General features: G+C 41.3%; 1 protein-coding gene and 1 long non-coding RNA gene across 3 annotated transcripts in view; one reads left to right on the top strand and one right to left on the bottom strand.

Annotated features, from left to right (window-relative positions):
* MED14 (mediator complex subunit 14) overlaps positions 1 to 2,075 on the bottom strand; it is a 96,370-nt gene extending 94,295 nt beyond the window's left edge. The window contains exon 1 of one of the 2 annotated variants that reach the window (XM_021673278.2): positions 1,939 to 2,075. Coding sequence is in view for 1 of the 2 variants with exons in the window: in XM_021673277.2 (XP_021528952.1) it covers positions 1,415 to 1,629 (215 nt within the window). In the remaining variant the exon portion in view is untranslated. Of the gene's footprint in view, positions 1 to 1,414; positions 1,760 to 1,938 lie in introns of those variants that run through there. The other variant, XM_021673277.2, reaches the window with a different exon arrangement.
* A 166-nt stretch (positions 2,076 to 2,241) lies between these two features.
* LOC135269952 (uncharacterized) overlaps positions 2,242 to 16,943 on the top strand; it is a 92,010-nt gene continuing 77,308 nt past the window's right edge. Inside the window, exon 1 of the long non-coding RNA XR_010338188.1 lies at positions 2,242 to 2,358. This is a non-coding gene — a long non-coding RNA (uncharacterized LOC135269952). The remainder of the gene's footprint in view (positions 2,359 to 16,943) is intronic.

The following is a 16,943-nucleotide window of genomic DNA, read 5'->3' as shown; positions in this document are numbered from 1 at the left end:
TGAGATGCCCCTTAGATACTGAAATGTAGGCATCTGGATATAGAGTCTGGAGTTCATGAGAGAGGTCTGTGCTGGAAATAAAAATATGGGAATCATCATCATATAAAGGGCGTGGGACTATAACTACATACTTATTCTATGGCAATAAAACAGATGTTCCTCTCTTCATAAACCAAGTCCTAAAATAGTAAAAAACAAAACAAAACAAAAAATCACAATTCAAGGAATTTCTACAAATCCCCTATGGAAAAGCAAATTACACCACTGACAGCAGCAGTTTTCAACATTTTTTTTCCATAGCTCTATATAGGACAGGTGACCTTCACATACATGAAACTTTCTCATGGATAATATTCTTGGATTTTTATGGAATCCAATAATAAATGGTACAGAGAAGTATATCACTACAATAGTCCCTAATCCTAGACAGCTATTTAAGTTTCTCTTTAGCCATGGGTAGGCTTCTTTAACTTCTTTTTTCGGTCCCATTCAAAAAAGTACAGTACACCAAACTCAGAATGATGTTTATAGGAGTAAGTGGAACCTATTCTTCTAGTCATCTTCAAACAAGTATCTGTTATCAGTCTCTAAAAACAAATTACTGTGATGCTTTACAGCCTAATATCTGCATACTAATGTATCTCAATTGATAACCCTGATCTGAAGTCTTGCAACAGATGAAAAAATAAAATTCTGATTAACTTTTTCTGAACCTGGGTTATAAGATGTACAACCGAGTCCCAAAACGTTATGGTGCCTTTTCTTTACACACTGAAATTCATTAGTATATTCTGATCCTATTTTGAAGGGATTAACAACTTAATCATGCCCTAAGGCATTTCATGGATAACTAGGTGATTTATAAACCCCCTTCATACTCCAAGAAAGAACAGACTAGTTACCAAAAAATATTCTACTCACACTAACTTCATTAAGACCTCAAACACTCAAAGGTTGCATAAAAAAGTACTCTGAATCCAAATTTGTATTTTATACACAATAGAGCTCCTGCATTAACTTAGAAAAAATTACAGCTTATATTTAAAACGTATCGTCAAGAGACTGTAACACAGATTTCCCGTCTGTGGAGTTTTTTCTAAAACCTGGAATATTATGTAGTCCAGCCAAGAAATCAAGAGAGTTCTGTCGGGAACTCGGACAAAAATTTCATACAATTTTCAGTGGAAGTGTAACAACACGCAAAATTAACAAGTCTCGATTATATCGTTGTCAGGAAGACCCCAGATACAAAGCTGTTTCTCCACCTCCGCCGAACCCCACGAGTTCAGAAATTCTAGACTAAGCAGTCCAGCGGAGAACACAGCAGCCTCTCAGAGAGAGGGAGGTGCAAACGTCTCGGCCGGTTGGGCAGGAAGGGGGGCTGAGGAACAGGCAGGGGTTTCGGGGCACTTACAGGTCCGTCAACACCATAAGCTCCGAGTAGGCCCGGTGCAGCAGAAATTCAATGAGGGTGCTCAGCCGGTAGCCCGGGCTAGCCGCAGCTGCAGCGGCCGCCGCCACGGCGGCTCCCGGAGGAGGAGGGGCTGGGGCAGACTGGGGTCCGCCACTGCTCCCACCGCCGCCTCCGGGCGGGACCAGCTGGTGGTTCTCCAGCTGCACTGGGGCCATGGCGGCGCAGGACCGGGCTTGGCTCAACGGCACAGGATACGGTCCTCAAGCCTCCCAGGCGCTCGGTCACCGCGCCGAAGCCGGCGCGGGCAGAGTCGCCACCGCCTACCGCCGGGCAGCCTCAGAACAGGAAACCGTGCGCTGACCGCGGAAGCCCGCCCCCATGTAGCGAGAAGTCCGCCGACCCCAGGGACGGGAGCGAGGGGCGGGGGGAGGCGGGGAACTGGGGGAAGCAGGGCGGCCCCGCAGAGGGGAAGCTGCGCGTCCGCAAATGCTCAGCAGCAGCTTCGCCAGACAGCCGCAACGTACATGTTGACCACCCGAAGCGGAAGTCTTTCGGCAGAGCTGAAGGGGGGATCTGCAGTGGACCTTTCCGACAGCTCAGTGTCTGTTCTCTCCGCTGTTTAGCGCGGCAGCGCTGGGGGGCGCGTGGGAGTAAGGCGTTACCGGTGCGCGCGCGGGAAAGCGGAAAATGGAGCCGCGCGCCGCCGGAAACTGGGATGAGGGCGGAGCCGTAGTCGTCAGCGGGGACGTCACAGTTGCCCCGCCCTTACCCACCGCCGCTTTCACTCCAGCTTCTGCCCTCTAGCGTTGTAAAGGCGACAATTTGCCTAGAGAAATCTTCCATCGCTCCCTAACTGGGGCACAAACACGGCCGGGGGAGCCTCCTCTAGATGTTCGTGAATTCTGGATCTGGAATCGCGAAGAAATGGTAGCGGCAGCGCCCTTGTGAGTCTCAGGCCTTTGCTCCTCCCATACACGTCCACGGCGCGTTACGTGGGAGAACGTTTTCGCCTTTTTTTTTTTTTTAACTGTGGGAAGAGGTGCAAGAAAATATGATTGCGGGTAGGGACAGGGCCGCTGGCAGAATAACTGAACTTTAATAGAGTTGGGTGTATGCTGAGGTCGTCACTGTCCCCCAAATCCTGTCAGTCCCACACAAAAACTGTCCTTGAATCCCCTGCTATGGGGTTTCATGCAGTTTTTGTCCTTACTCTTGCAGTCACCACTCTATTCTGAAGGACTTTTCATCGTCCATCCCTACCACCACTTCCCTCGACGTCAAATCCACATTTAATTTTTTGCATCTGCTTTAAAACAGCGATTCGCAACCTTGGCTGCACTTTGGAATTACCTGAGGAGCTTTTTAAAAAAATACTTAGGCCTATGGGTTCCACCCCCATAGGTTCAGATTTAATTGATCTGGCGTGAGGTCTGGATTTGGGGACTTTCTGAACTTTCCCAAGGTGATTCTAATATGCAGCTAACGTAGAGATTCACTATTAGAAGCATTCATTGCTGTGACCCCTCTTAAACATCGTTTTGCAGTTTCATCTCCCTCTTCTCAGGTGTAAGAGAGGTTCATGCTGGTCCCCAAGGTTAGAGTACTCACACTGTCATCACTTGAGTAATTCTTTAGCATTGTTGAAATCGGCTCATCTGCTTCTGAAGGTGTAACCTCACTCGCTCCCTCCCTTGGTGGTCCTAAAGCACATTGAAACAGAATATCATTATGCTAGTTATTAAAATGCATTGGGATTATTTATACGCCCTACAGGTACGGTTGCTGGAAGGCAGCTACCTCATTTTTAAGTGTTATTTTTATTTTTAATTGATGATAGTATATATTTAGGGCATACAATGTGATGTTCTAAAACATGTATCCATTGTGGAATGGGGAAACCAGGCTATTAACATATCTATCAAATTATATACATACTTCTTTGTGGTGAGAAAATTTTATATTAACTTTTAGGCCGGGCGCTGTGGCTCACGCCTGTAATCCCAGCACTTTGGGAGGCCAAGGGGGCTTGATTCGAGGTCAAGAGATCAAGAGCATCCCGGTCAACATGGTGAAACCGTGTCTCTACTAAAAATACAAAAATTTGCTGGGCGTGGTGGTGTGTGCCTGTAGTCCCAGCTGAGGCAGGAGAATCGCTTGAACCCGGGAGGTGGAGGTTGCAGTGAGCCGAGATCATGCCACTGCACTCCAGCCTAGAGATACAGCGAGACTCTCTCTCAAAAATAAATAAATAATCCATTAGCAATTTTGAAAGATACCAAAGATCTTCTGTATCTTTGAAAGATACAATTAATTACTAATTGTAGTCACATTGTTGTGATCTGTATCAATAGATCTGGTGATCTATTGAGATCACCAGAACTTATTCCTCCTGTCTAACTGAAACTTTGTATCCTTTGACTAATATTTCCCCTTTCCCCACCCACTGCCCCATCCAGCCTCTGGTGGTAACCACCATTCTACTCTATTTTTTTTTTTGAGATGGATTCTCGCTGTGTCCCCAGGCTAGAGTGTAGTGGCGTGATCTCAGCTGACTGCAACCTCTGCTTCCTGGATTCAAGCGATTCTCCTGCCTCAGCCTCTGGAGTAGCTGGGGCTACAGGCATACACCACCACACCTGGCTAATTTTTTTTTTTAATTATTATTTTTCCAAAACAAGTAGTACAAGAATTTTTTTTTTTTTTTTTTTTTTTGTATTTTTAGTAAAGACAGGGGTTCGCCACGTTGGCCAGGCTGGTCTTGAACTCCTGACCTCAGGTGATCCACCCACTTTGGCCTCCCAAAGTGCTGGGATTACAGGCATTAGCCACCTCACTCGGCCTGAATTTCATTCTTTTTTAAGGCTGAATAGTATTTGTTGTGTATATATACACATTTTTTTATATATACCACATTTTTTAATCTGTTCATTGGTTGATGGACACTTTGATTCTGCATCTTAGCTATTGTGAATAATGGTGCAATGAACATGGGAGTGCAGACATCTCTTCATCACACTGATTTCAGTTCCCTTGGATATATACCCAGAAGTGAGATTGCTGCATCATATAGTAATTCTATTTTTAGTTTCTTAAGGAACCTCCATACTGTCTTCCAAAATGGCTGTACTACGAATTTACATTCCCATCAATAGTATACAAGGGTTCCCGTTTCTCCACACCTTCACCAACACTTATTATCTTTCATCTTTTTGATTATAGACAGTCTAACACAATTTGTTCCCTACAAAAATTAATTGTATGGTTTTAATTTGCATAAGGAATGATTTTTTTAATGTTAACTAGAATGGGACCATTTCTTTTGCAGTTGTTTTGACATGCTTTATTGCAGTTTTTTTTTTTTTTCTATCTCTAGCTTTTAAAAAAAATGTTGACTTCAGTCAAGAAACTCTGGTTGTCAACACAAAAGTTAGGTGGTTGTACAAGATGGTCCTTAAGGCCTTTTCTAACACTGAAGTTCTGATCCTGTGTGATGTTAATAGGATTTTAATTCTGCCTTATTGCATATATTAAAGATAGTTATACACCATGCCTTTTGGTAGTCATTCTATTTGGCGGTAAGATTCTATCTAGAGAGAGTACAACCAGCTTGCAAGAAAAAGAAAAAAAATGAGCCAGTGGGAATCGTTTTAGAAAAGAGAAAATTTCACCCACATCAGATTGGAGTTTATTGACATTTCTGTGAGTTGAATAGATATCTTTAAAAATGCAAAAGTACTATTTATCAAAAAGAATGTTGTAAAGAAAAATAGGGTGAAAATTCAGCAATAGGACTATGAGACTTACTGTGCTTGAATTTTTGGAGACCAGAGAGGTAAAGTAAATGAAAGCTCCTGAGTGCAATGACATCCCACCTCCCAACCAGATAATGTTACCAAAATGTCAGGGGTTCGGTCTCGGTCCCATTGCTCCCTGCACAGAAAGCCAATCACTGAGACGATGACTATTGCCAGGAAAGTAGTCATTCCATCTCTCTGACTCACTAAAATTGGGGGTTTATATAGTGGGAAAGGAATGTAACTACATGTGGGTAAACAGGAATTAGGGAGAAGTAAGGAAATCATGAAGGATGAGGGGCCTAGCTTCTCATTGTCGAGATACGGTGATTTGGTTTCAGTTTCTTAAAACTATCTGTGAGGCATGAGGGTTATTTTCCTGAGGAAGGAACTCAGTTAAGACAAATATAAGTTTCAAGATTTAAAACTGGAAGGGTCAATATCTATGTTTATTTTAAAAGACTGTAAACATCGATTCTATGGGACAATTGGGCTGATTTCAGTAATATAGCCACTTGGCAAACATAGGAAGGGCTAGTAGAATAAATTAATGGGGAAGGATCGAGAAAATGTTAGCATGTTTGACTGAGTTGCTAAAGAAATGACCCATATTCAAACCATTTTTGAAAAGTTTCAGATTTATCATTTTAAAGCTTATAGTATAATATTTCACACTATAGCATAGGTACATACTTCTTTCAGTCACATTTTTCAGTTGTTTCTGTATTTGGCGATCACCTGATTCACACTTCAGATTGTTTCAGAACTAGCAGCATGATATTTTCCTAGCTCTTAGATTGACTTAAATGCTTTAGATGTTTGATGAGATTAATCTGATTTTAACAAAAGGAACAAAAAACATTGCAAAACATGGAGAAAGGGGAATTTACTTTAAAGCTCTTTTGATGGAAAAAATGAAATTATGATACATATCATTTCATTTAATATACAGCTGCCCCTCAGACTCAAAAGGGTGGAAAAGGAATTGAAAAGTAATTTTTTTCATTATTTTGATAAGATGTTGCAAACAATTATTATCCAAAAAGGAAAGCAACAGCAGAAACTGCATTCATTCAACAGATGCAGCATTCATAGTGAAGTTGAGAGCAGGAACCGTGGGCATGGTCTGACCAACCTAGAAAAAAATAACATTGTAGTGGCTTTGCATTTAGAATAAACCCAAACTTCTTACTGTGGCCTCTAAAGCCATTAACAGAATAGCCTTTTCCTACCTCTCTATCTGCCCTATCTCCTGCCACTTACTCCCTTATTACATTGTAATCTCACTGGTTACATAGTACATACCATTCCCTCCCACTGAAGATATGTTGCATTATGTTGCAGATACTTGAAATACTTGTTTCCTGGCTGCTTTCTCATCCTTCAAGTGTCAGTTTAAATGATAAAATCCTCGGAGAGGCCTTCCTGACTATACTACAGTAGGGGTGTACACAGGGGTCTCACTCTATTGCCCAGGCTGGAGTGCAGTGGCACAATCATAGTTCACTGCAACCTCTATTTTCTGGGCTCAAGTGATCTTCCTGCCTCAGCTGGGACTACAGGCACACACTACTGCACCCAGCTGATTTTTAAATTTTTTTTATAAAAATGAGGTCTTGCTATATTGCCCCAGCTGATCTCAAACACCTGGCCTCAAGCTGGCCTCAAGCGATCCTCCTGCCTTGGCCTCCCAAAGTGTTAGAATTACAGGTGTGAGCCTCCATACCTGGCCTCAGGAATATTTTTTTTAAATGCTTCAGAAAAAATGTTTGGCAGTTAGATGAAATAAGATTAGCAGAATGTTGACAATTGTTAAAGCTGATGATAAATACATGGGCATTCATTATAGTCTTCTTTTCTGTATGTTTCAGAATATACATAATAAAAAGTTCAAAAAAAAAAGATAGGAAATGGGTAGCCAACTAAAGGCTCAGATCTTTTCTAATGAACGGCGTTTAATATATATCTACTCTCAGATTTTAAAAATTGTAACTTACAGAGTGTCTAACATTAAAAAAAAGAAAACTACATAGAAACTTCAATTATAATTGCCTATAAAAGAGATAAAGGTGTCAAAAATATATAGATGTATATATATTTATTTTTTTTTAGACGGAGTCTGCTCTGTCGCCCAGGCTGGAGTGCAGTGGCGTGATCTCGACTCACTGCAATCTCCACCTCCCAGATTTAAGCAGTTCTCCTGCCTCAGCCTCCTGAGTAGCTGGACAGGCACATGCCAACACGCCAGGCTAATTTTTTTGTATTTTTAGTAGAGATGGGGTTTCACCATGTTAGCCAGGATGGTCTTGATCTCCTGATCTCGTGATCTGCCCTCCTTGGCCTCCCAGTGCTAGGATTACAGGCTTGAGCCACCACACCCGGCCAAAAGTGTCAAATATTTTAACTGTTTTAGCTTCAGGCCTTGAAAAGAATTTTTCCAAGGAACTCTTAAAAAAAAAAAAAAAAAAAAAAAAAAAAAAAAACTTACACAATTTTATAATCTTAACATTTTCTAGCTATGCTAAAATTCAATATCTTTTAAATAAATCATTTCTAATGGTTGAACAAAGGAAGAAAAAAAGAAGAGCACTATTAGAAATAGAAAGGGGAAGGACAGAAGAAGTCCATTTATAATAAAATTATTATATTCTTCATTAAGAGATAAAAGTCTCATCTTGCCTTGTTCTCTTTGTTGGAGAAGAGCCCCCTGCCTCTGAATGGGGCAAGGAATAACCTGCCATCCATAGCGGCTGAAAGTAAACAATTAAATGAGAGTAAGACAGCATGGCGAACATCAGGGCCATGAGCATGATAGCTCTGGTTCCAATGCTTCCACGTCTCACAGAGCGATGAGATAAGCATGAAGACTATATATGCACAGTGAGTTGTCCCATAGCTAATAGAACCCATGGCCGCGGGCTCCATGCCTTAATTCTTACCAGTGAGACTGAAGCAAATTTGCCTTGGTGCACATATGAGGAAGGAGCTGAGGTGTCAGGCACAGCCAAATAGTCATGCTATTATGAGGGTGTCAGGTATGGCTAAACAGTGCTGCTATTGTGAGTGTCATGCACAGCGAAATAGTTCAGATCCTGCCATAGCTACATGAGTGTTCTGTTTTCGTAGCATGAGGATGGGGATGGTAAACCTAGCAGCAGGGTTGTGTTGCCAATTGCAGCTGCTGCCTGACTCAGGTGGACCATGTGATTGTTTTCCCATGCTGCAGTGCTTCATGTAGGGGACAAAGAAGGCATTAAATGTTTCCCCCCTTCCCACACCTCCTGGGGACTGAGGTATTCCTTCCCCAGGTCCCAGGTTTATTGCTTTTTCCATATAGTCCATTTGTTTAAACCAGTAGCCACTATTTCTCCTTTCAGCCAGCCATCCCCCACCTCTACCCAGATGGATGAAGGCTCATGGGAACCGGGCGCAATGGGTAGAACTTGCAACAGCCCATGATGTCCTCTAACACTGCCCAAACAGGCCACTGTAGGGGTACTCTAGGGCCCATGAATTTCGCCAGCTATTATCCTCATGGCCAGCACTCTTTCATATCCAACAACTGAAACCAAGTCATAGCAGAAGCAAAAGGTTGCAGTCACCTTCCTCCTATTGCCTAACCTTAGGCCGAAACCAGTCAGGCTTACTAGGCACTAAGGGCCACCGGAAAAAAAGAATAGGGGTGACTGAAGATTATCAGGGTTCAATCACAGATACATAGCACCAGTCTCCCATTCCTCCTACCCCTTCCATCCTGGCCTTCCCTAAGAAATGGGAAATTTTAAATGTAATTGATCAGAAAAATCATTCAGTCATATGCATATTCTAGGAATATCTAATGTAGGTAAATTGTCACACATGTCTATGAGAAAGAAAAAATTTAAAGGCTGGGCATGGTGGCTCATGCCTGTAATCCCAGCATTTTGGGAGGCCGAGGCAGGCAGATGACAAGGTCAGGAGTTCGAGCCCAGACTGGCCAACATAGTGAAACCGCCATCTCAACTAAAAATACAAAAAATTAGCCAGGTGTGGTGGCAGGCCCCTGTAATCCCAGCTACTCAGGAGGCTGAGGCAGGAGAATCACTTGAACCTGGTAGGCAGAGGTTGCAGTGAGCTAAGATTGCTCCATTGCACTCCAGCCTGGGGTACTGTGCGAGACTCTGTCTCAAAAAAAAAAAAATTTAATGAACTGTTTATTTCATTTAAAAATATATAGACAAGTAAGTTTAAATAATAGTCTTTGTTACTATAGTTACATCCAGTGAGGAGTGAAGGGGAAAGAGCCCCTCATAACCAACAGATCTTGTGAGAACTCACTCACTATCACGAGAACAGCATGGGGAAAACCACCCCCATGATCCAATCACCTTCCACTGTGTTCCTCCCTGGACATGTGGGGATTATGGGAATTATAATTCGAGATGAGATTTGAGAGGGGACACAGAGCCAAACCATATTATTCTGTCCCTGGCCCCTCCCAAATATCGTGTCCTTTTCACATTTCAAAACATCATGCCTTCCCAACAGACTCCCAAAGTCTTCACTCATTTCAGCATTAACCCTTGTCTCATTTGAGACAAGGCAAATCCCTTCTGCCTATGAACCTGTAAAATAAAAACAAAATTAGTTACTTCCAAGATACAATAGGGGTACAGGTATTGAGTAAATGTTCCCATTCCAAAAGGGAGAAATTGGACAAAACAAAGGGGCTATAGGCTCCATGCAAATTCAAAATCCAGTGGGGCAGTCATTAAATCTTAAAGCTCCAAAATGATCTCCTTTGACTCCATGTCTCATATCCGGGCATGCTAATGCAGGGGGTGGGCTCCCACAGCCTTGGGCAGCTCCTTCACAGACTGGCGTTGAGTGCCTGAGGCTTTTCCAGGTGCATAGTGCAAGCTATTGGTGGAGCTACCTTTCTTGGGGCTGGAGAACAGTGGCCCTTTTCTCATAGCTAGCTCTGTAGACCCTTCAGATTGGGGATAGGACCTGTTGTATTAGTTTAATTTTGGACACACTTGATTCCTAAAAGTATACTACAAAGTCTGATTATAAAACCTACTGTTAGTATTTGTCTGGGTTACAGTGTTCATATATGTGATCTTCAGAGTCTTAAATGCTATTTTTCAGTTGTTGTCACATAAATTGACTCAACAGTTCATCTTACAATGAAAGAAACATGAAGGATTGACTTTAATCCAGCTATCCAAATAGCCTTCCTATCAGTGGAACTCAGACAGTGGTGTAGATCTGGATATCACAAAATAATGTCCTATGGGCCCAATTTTATAGCCCTTGGCCGAAAGAAAGGAGTAAGAAAGTACGAAGTAGCTGAGTGAGAAAGTGTTGTAGAAATCTGTCCAACCATTCATTAGGCTGGAATAATACACAGATAAAGTCAGCTGCACAGTTCAGTATCAGGGGATGGTTAGGCCTTAGTGTGACACACTTAGCAAGACTGTGCAAAGATCCTTGGGACCTATGGTGGCCTACCTGTAAACCAGTGGAAAGATTTGTACAGAATTCGTTTTTATTCCAAAAAAATTAGCCCATTATTTCTAGTGATTTTTGAAGAAGATAGAATTGAGCCAAAAGGGAAGGAAACTTCAAATTCTAAGCTAAAAGTAAAGCTTAAAGAGAAAGCAATGCTCATGAAGAAAATATGGATTATAATTTTAGTTTTGCTTTGGTATTTATGAAACATGCCAAAATTACTTCCTCTGAATGTTATCAAAAGGCATAAATGTGAAAACATTTAGGTCTGCATAAAAAAAAAGAGGAAAGATTAGAGTCCTCCAAACCAGAGATAATAGGCTAAAATTTGAAAGAAAATATAAAATCAGTACCTTTTAGACAATTAGAAACCTAAATGAAGGATTGAAATGCTAAGAAAAGAATAAGACAATATGAAAAAAGAACAGACAGACTAGGGAAAAACAACCATAAAAATGTAAAGATTTAAAAATTTGGAATTGCTTCTGAAAAGCAATTTAGTGAATAAGTTAAAAAGCAGATTAGACAACTAAAAAGGGAAGAAATAAACTGTAAAATAGATTTAAGGAAAATTTCCAGAATGCTTGTGACACAGAGTTACACAAAGACTGAAAATATTAAACAAGTTAAAAAGACCTAAAAGATAAAATGTATAAGGTTTAGAGCAGTGTTTTTTTTTTTTTTTATTTTTTATTTTTTTTATAAAGACGGGGTTTCACCATGTTGGTCAGGCTGGTCTTGAACTCCCAACCTCAGGTGATCCGCCCGCCTTGGCCTCCAAAGTGTTTGGATTACAGGCATGAGCCACCACGCCCGGCCCAGAGCAGTGTTTATAGAATGCTATCTTTTGTGTAAGAAAAAGGAAAATAAGAATATGTATTCATATGTTATTATATTCCCATAACAAATTCAGAGGGTGTACAAGTAGTACATCTCTCTGAATGTGGTTGTGGTGAGGGAAATAGTAGATTTGGGCAAGGGTGGGACTAAGACTTGTATTACTGTATATATTTTATATTGGTTTAATTCACAAACCATGCCTGAGTCCTCTGAGAAGAAGCAGCCAGCATGGGATTGGACATGCAAGGATTGATTGGAGAAATCCTCTAAGGGTAAAAGGGGAGGGAGGGATCCCTGGGAGGTGGGAAGAACTTTCAGGCCACTCTGCAGGTCTGACACCAATGAAAGGAATATTGCATAGGCAGAGTCTAAGACTACATTGAGGTTCTAAAAAAGGTTCAGCCAGGTTGATGAGGCATCCTGAAGCCAAAGTAGCCCATCAGAGGAATCACATGTCTTACAGGAATGGATCTAACTTATCCCTGCCATGTGGAATCACTGACTGAAAGCAGCCTGTGTGAAGTGTGGTCTCCATGCTAACAGGCAGTAGATTCGGAGTGCAGCAGCTGAGGCCATCTGTCAATTATGCTTCCTGTAGCAAGAGATCTGAGTGGCATATTTTCATAGCTGCCACACCATGGGACTACATTTTGTATTCAAAGATGGGCAAAATAAAGACATTTTCAGACAAAGACTGAAGGAGCTTATCATTCACAGACTGTCACCCTGAGGAACTCTAAAGGATTCACTTTAGAAAGAAGTATTTTGAATCCCAAAGGACAGTATAGGATGCAAGAAGTAATGGTGAGCAAATAAATTGGTAAACCAGTGGGAAATAAGTTAGTAAATGTGCAGATAAATCTAAATAGACACTGACTATTTTTAAAAACTAAGAAAATTGAAAAAAGCAAGAAAAATAACAATGTTTGAGTATATTAAAAACAAGATGGAATTAATATATTACCAATAACATGAAAAATTGGAAGGAGAAATTGGAGGTAGAGTATTTCAAGTTCCATGCATTCATCAGAAGGACAGTAAAGATAAAGATTAACTTTATTTTTGTTTTTTATTTTTATTTTTTTGGAGTCAAGTACTCACTCTGTCACCCAGGCTGGAATGCAGTGGCACTATCACAGCTCACTGTAGTCTCAGTCTCCTGGGCTCAAACAATTCTCCTGCCTCAGCCTTTCAAGTAGCTGGAACTATAGGCATGCACCAGCACATGCCAGTAATTTTTTGTATTTTTGGCAGAGACGGGGGTCTCACTATGTTGCCCAGGCTGGTCTCTCAAATTCCTGAGCTCAAGCAATCCTCTGGCCCCAGCCTCCCAAAGTGCTGGGATTACAGGTGTGAGCCACTGAGCCCAGCCAATGTAGATTAACTTTAGATTTCAAACCAAGTATGCCAAATTTAAGAGAAACTACTACAAGAGTACAAATGGAGTATATGACTTCCAAGCCAGAAGAGGAAAAAGAAGGGAAAAAATGAGGCATAGTGAATCCAACAGTTGGCATGAAATGAGGAGGGAAAAATAAAGCAAAAGAATGGGAACATAAATAAAACAAAAAACAAAAAACAAAAAAAAGAAAGCATAAATTAAGAAAAAAATAAATACCAATATATCAGTAATCACTGTAAGTATGCGTTATTTTCTTTCCACTAGGGATATTCCCCTTGTAAAGACACCAAATAAATGGTCAGTTCCTTTCACTCTTCTTGAAAATGTGTGTATGTACATGCATGTGCATGTGTACACACATGTTTACATTTACACACATACTTGTTTCCACATGTCTCTTTATATATATATATATAAAAGCCATGAGCGCATACTGATAACCTCAAATTTCAATCCAACACCACAGATTCATTCTAGTCTTCCCCTCTTTCCATATTTGTAACTTCCTTTTTTGACAGTGAACAGTCTGGCTCAATATATTTATTTGCTCAATCCTAGAATACACAGAAAGTAGTTTCAGAATAGATAATCTATACCATTGTGAAAAACTAGCCTTCTGGGTTTGGAGGACAGTGACAATACTGCCTCATTCTGAATCTCCCTACTCACCCCTCTTCCCACAAATAAATCTCATAAAATAAAGCAACATAGGACTGATATAGTTCGGCTGTGTCCCCACCCAAATCTCATTTTGAATTGTAGCTCCCACAATTCCCACATTTCATGGGAGGGACCCAATGGGAAATAATTGAATCATGGGAGTGGGTCTTTCCTGTGCTGTTTTCATGATAGTGAATAAGTCTCACAAGATCTGATGGTTTTATAAGGGAGAGTTTCCCTGCAAAAGTTCTCTCTTGTCTGCTGCCATGTAAGATGTGCCTTCCACCTTCCACCATGATTGTAAGTGAGGCCTCCCCAGCCACATGGAACTGTGAGTCCATTAAACCTCTTTTTCTTTATAAATTACCCAGTCTCAGGTATGTCTTTATCAACAGCATGAAAACAGAGTAATACAATGACTCATGCCTTCAACAGTGTTTGGTAAAAGAAAATACTCTCATGTTCAAATTACTTGTAAGTAGAAAAATAAACAAAATTCTAATAGAGCTTCTGCCATCTGCCTGCTGCTGCAAACCTGTGGGTGCAGAGTACAGAGGAGAAGAGGCGTAAAGAAACTCCATGAAAAAATATAGTGGGGCATAGAGGACTTGGATAAGACACAGACAAAATAACCCTTAGAAAGAGAAAGCCAGTTAAGATAAATGCCAAAACACAAAACATAAGCCAGGATATGGTAAGTTCATGACAGTTTGTTATGCAACAATAGAAAATGAATATGGATTTTAGTACCTGAAAGTGTGGTGCTGCTATAAAAAATACTTAAAAATGTGGAAGTATCTTTAGAACCAAGTCTGAAGAGGATTTTGTGGAGCATGATAACAGCCTAAGTTGCCTTGAACAGAATGTTAATAGAAGTATGGACTGTGGGAAGGCTGCTGATGAGGCCTCAGAAGGAAGAGAGGCTCATGTTGTTAGAATCTGGAGGAAGTGAGATCCTTGTTATGTATTGGCAGCAAGCTTAGCAAAATTGAAATTTGTGTCCTGCAGTTATTTGGAAGGTAGAATTTGAAAGCAATGAACTCACATATTTAGCTGAAAAGATTTCCAAGTAAAGTGGGTTTTTGTTTCTGTTTTTTAGAGATGAAGTCTCCCTCTGTTGCTCAGGCAGAAGTACAGTGGTACAATTATGGCTCACTGCACCCTCAAACTCCTGGGCTCAAACAATCTTCCTGCCTCAGCCTCCCAAGTAGCTGGGACTACAGGCACATGCCACAACACCTGGCTAATTTATTTTTATAGAGATGGAGTCTCACTGGATTGGTCAAGTAAAGTGTTGAAGATGCCATCTAGTTTCTTCTTGCTGATTATAGTAAAATCCAAGAAGTGAGAGACAAATTGAGGAAAGGACTGTTAAAAACAAAGAAATTGGGTAATTCTCAGCATATCAAGATTGATGACACTAAAATTAAGAGACTGGTTCCCAAAAAAAGCGTGGAATAGAGAAAAAGGTGAATATGTGTCTGTTCAACTCTTTTCAGAAACCTTAGAATATCAAAAGGTTAGAGTATTTGATCACAAGAGGTTTAGGCTGTGCCTCACAGATCTCAATCAAACCAGTGGCTTCTAGGAAGCTTAAGGGTGTCCCTTGCTTCCTAACATGGTTGAGAAGGAAAAAAAAAGGGGGGGGTGTCCCTGAGCCATCTCAGCAGCAGCCAAAGCTAGAGAAGGGATGATCTCTACCAGATTTGTGGACATGGCTTCTGTTCAGTGTAGTAAATTCCCATGACATCTACTCAAAGCAGACAAGGTTCTTGAGAAATTTATATCAGCAGAAGTACCGCCAGCTTGGACTGAAAGTGACAGAGTTTGAAGTGAAAGGAAGCTGTCAAACTCCCAGAATTCCTCTGGCAGAAAGAAGGTTGATAAAACTACTTTCTTTTCTTTTTTTTTTTTTTTTTTTTTGAGATGGAGTTTCGCTCTTGTGACCCAGGCTGGAGTGCAATGGCGTGATCTCGGCTCATCGCAACCTCCACCTCTTGGGTTCAGGCAATTCTCCTGCCTCAGCCTCCTGAGTAGCTGGGATTACAGGCACGCGCCACCATGCCCAGCTAATGTTTTGTATTAGTAGAGACGGGGTTTCACGTTGACCAGGATGGTCTCGATCTCTTGACCTCGTGATCCACCCGCCTCGGCCTCCCAAAGTGCTGGGATTACAGACGTGAGCCACCGCGCCCGGCCCACATTCTACCTTTCATGACAAAAGGATGGCTCAGAGAGAGGAACTGAAAGCCCAGGGGTAGAGGTAAGAGAGCCAGAGGGCAGAACTGAAAGGCACAAGGGATTATTTCCAAGTCTTGACACCCGAGGGAGTTTCCCAGCTTTTAAAACTGCTTTGGACTGGTGACTCCTTTTTACCTTCCATTTTCTTCCTTTTTATTTTTTTATTTTTATTTATTTATTTTTAATCTTTCTGAGCCATGCTATCAGCTTTCTTCCATTTTAAGCAGGAATGTCTGTAACTCTTATCCTATGCCTGTTCCATCATCATGTATTAGTGACAGATAACTTGTTTCTACAGTTTCATAGGTCCACAGATGGAGAGAAATTATGCCAGGAGTCTCACCCACACCTAATCTAAGTGATTTGATGATAAGATGTTGGATTTTTAAATTAATGAGATTTAGATGAGAGTTTGGAACTTTGAGTTGAAGCTGTAATGGGATTGACACCCTTGGGAAATTTGGGAGAAGGTGAATGTATTTTGCATTTAGGAGAGACATGAATCACTGGGGGCCAGAGGGCAGACTGTGGTAAACAGAATTTTTCTTTTATTCTTTTTTTTTTTTTTTGAGACAGGGTCTTGCTAGGTCACCTAGACTGGAGTGCAGTGGCGTGATCATAGCTCACTGCAGCCTTGAACTCCTGGGTTCAAGTGAGCCTCCCTCCTCAGCCTCCTGAGTAGCTGGGACTACAGGCATGTATCACCTCACCTGGCTAATAGAAACAGGGGTCTCCCTATGTTGACCAGGCTGGTCTTGAACTCCTGGCCTCAAGTGATCCTCTTGCTTCAGCCTCTCATAGTGTTGGGATTATGGGCATGAGCCACCTTGCCTGACCTTGATGTTTGATATATGTTTACATTGTGGAATGATTAAATCAGGCAAATTAACAAATTCACCACCTCACATACTTAAACATCTCCACTTTCCATATCTACCCTTCTCCTCTAGCCTCTGGGAATTGCCATTGTACTCTCTACTTGTTTGAGTTTGACTTTTTAAAATTTCACATGTAAGTGAGATAGTGTGATATTTGTCTTTCTGTGCCTGGCTTATTTCACTTAACATAATGTCCTCCATGTTCATCCATGTTGTCACAT

Source organism: Aotus nancymaae, unplaced genomic scaffold, assembly GCF_030222135.1.
Source record: "Aotus nancymaae isolate 86718 unplaced genomic scaffold, 86718_ANA_hifiasm-v0.15.2.pri h1tg000058l, whole genome shotgun sequence".
Lineage (NCBI taxonomy): Eukaryota > Metazoa > Chordata > Mammalia > Primates > Aotidae > Aotus > Aotus nancymaae.
This window is presented reverse-complemented; position numbering and strand designations above follow the sequence as displayed.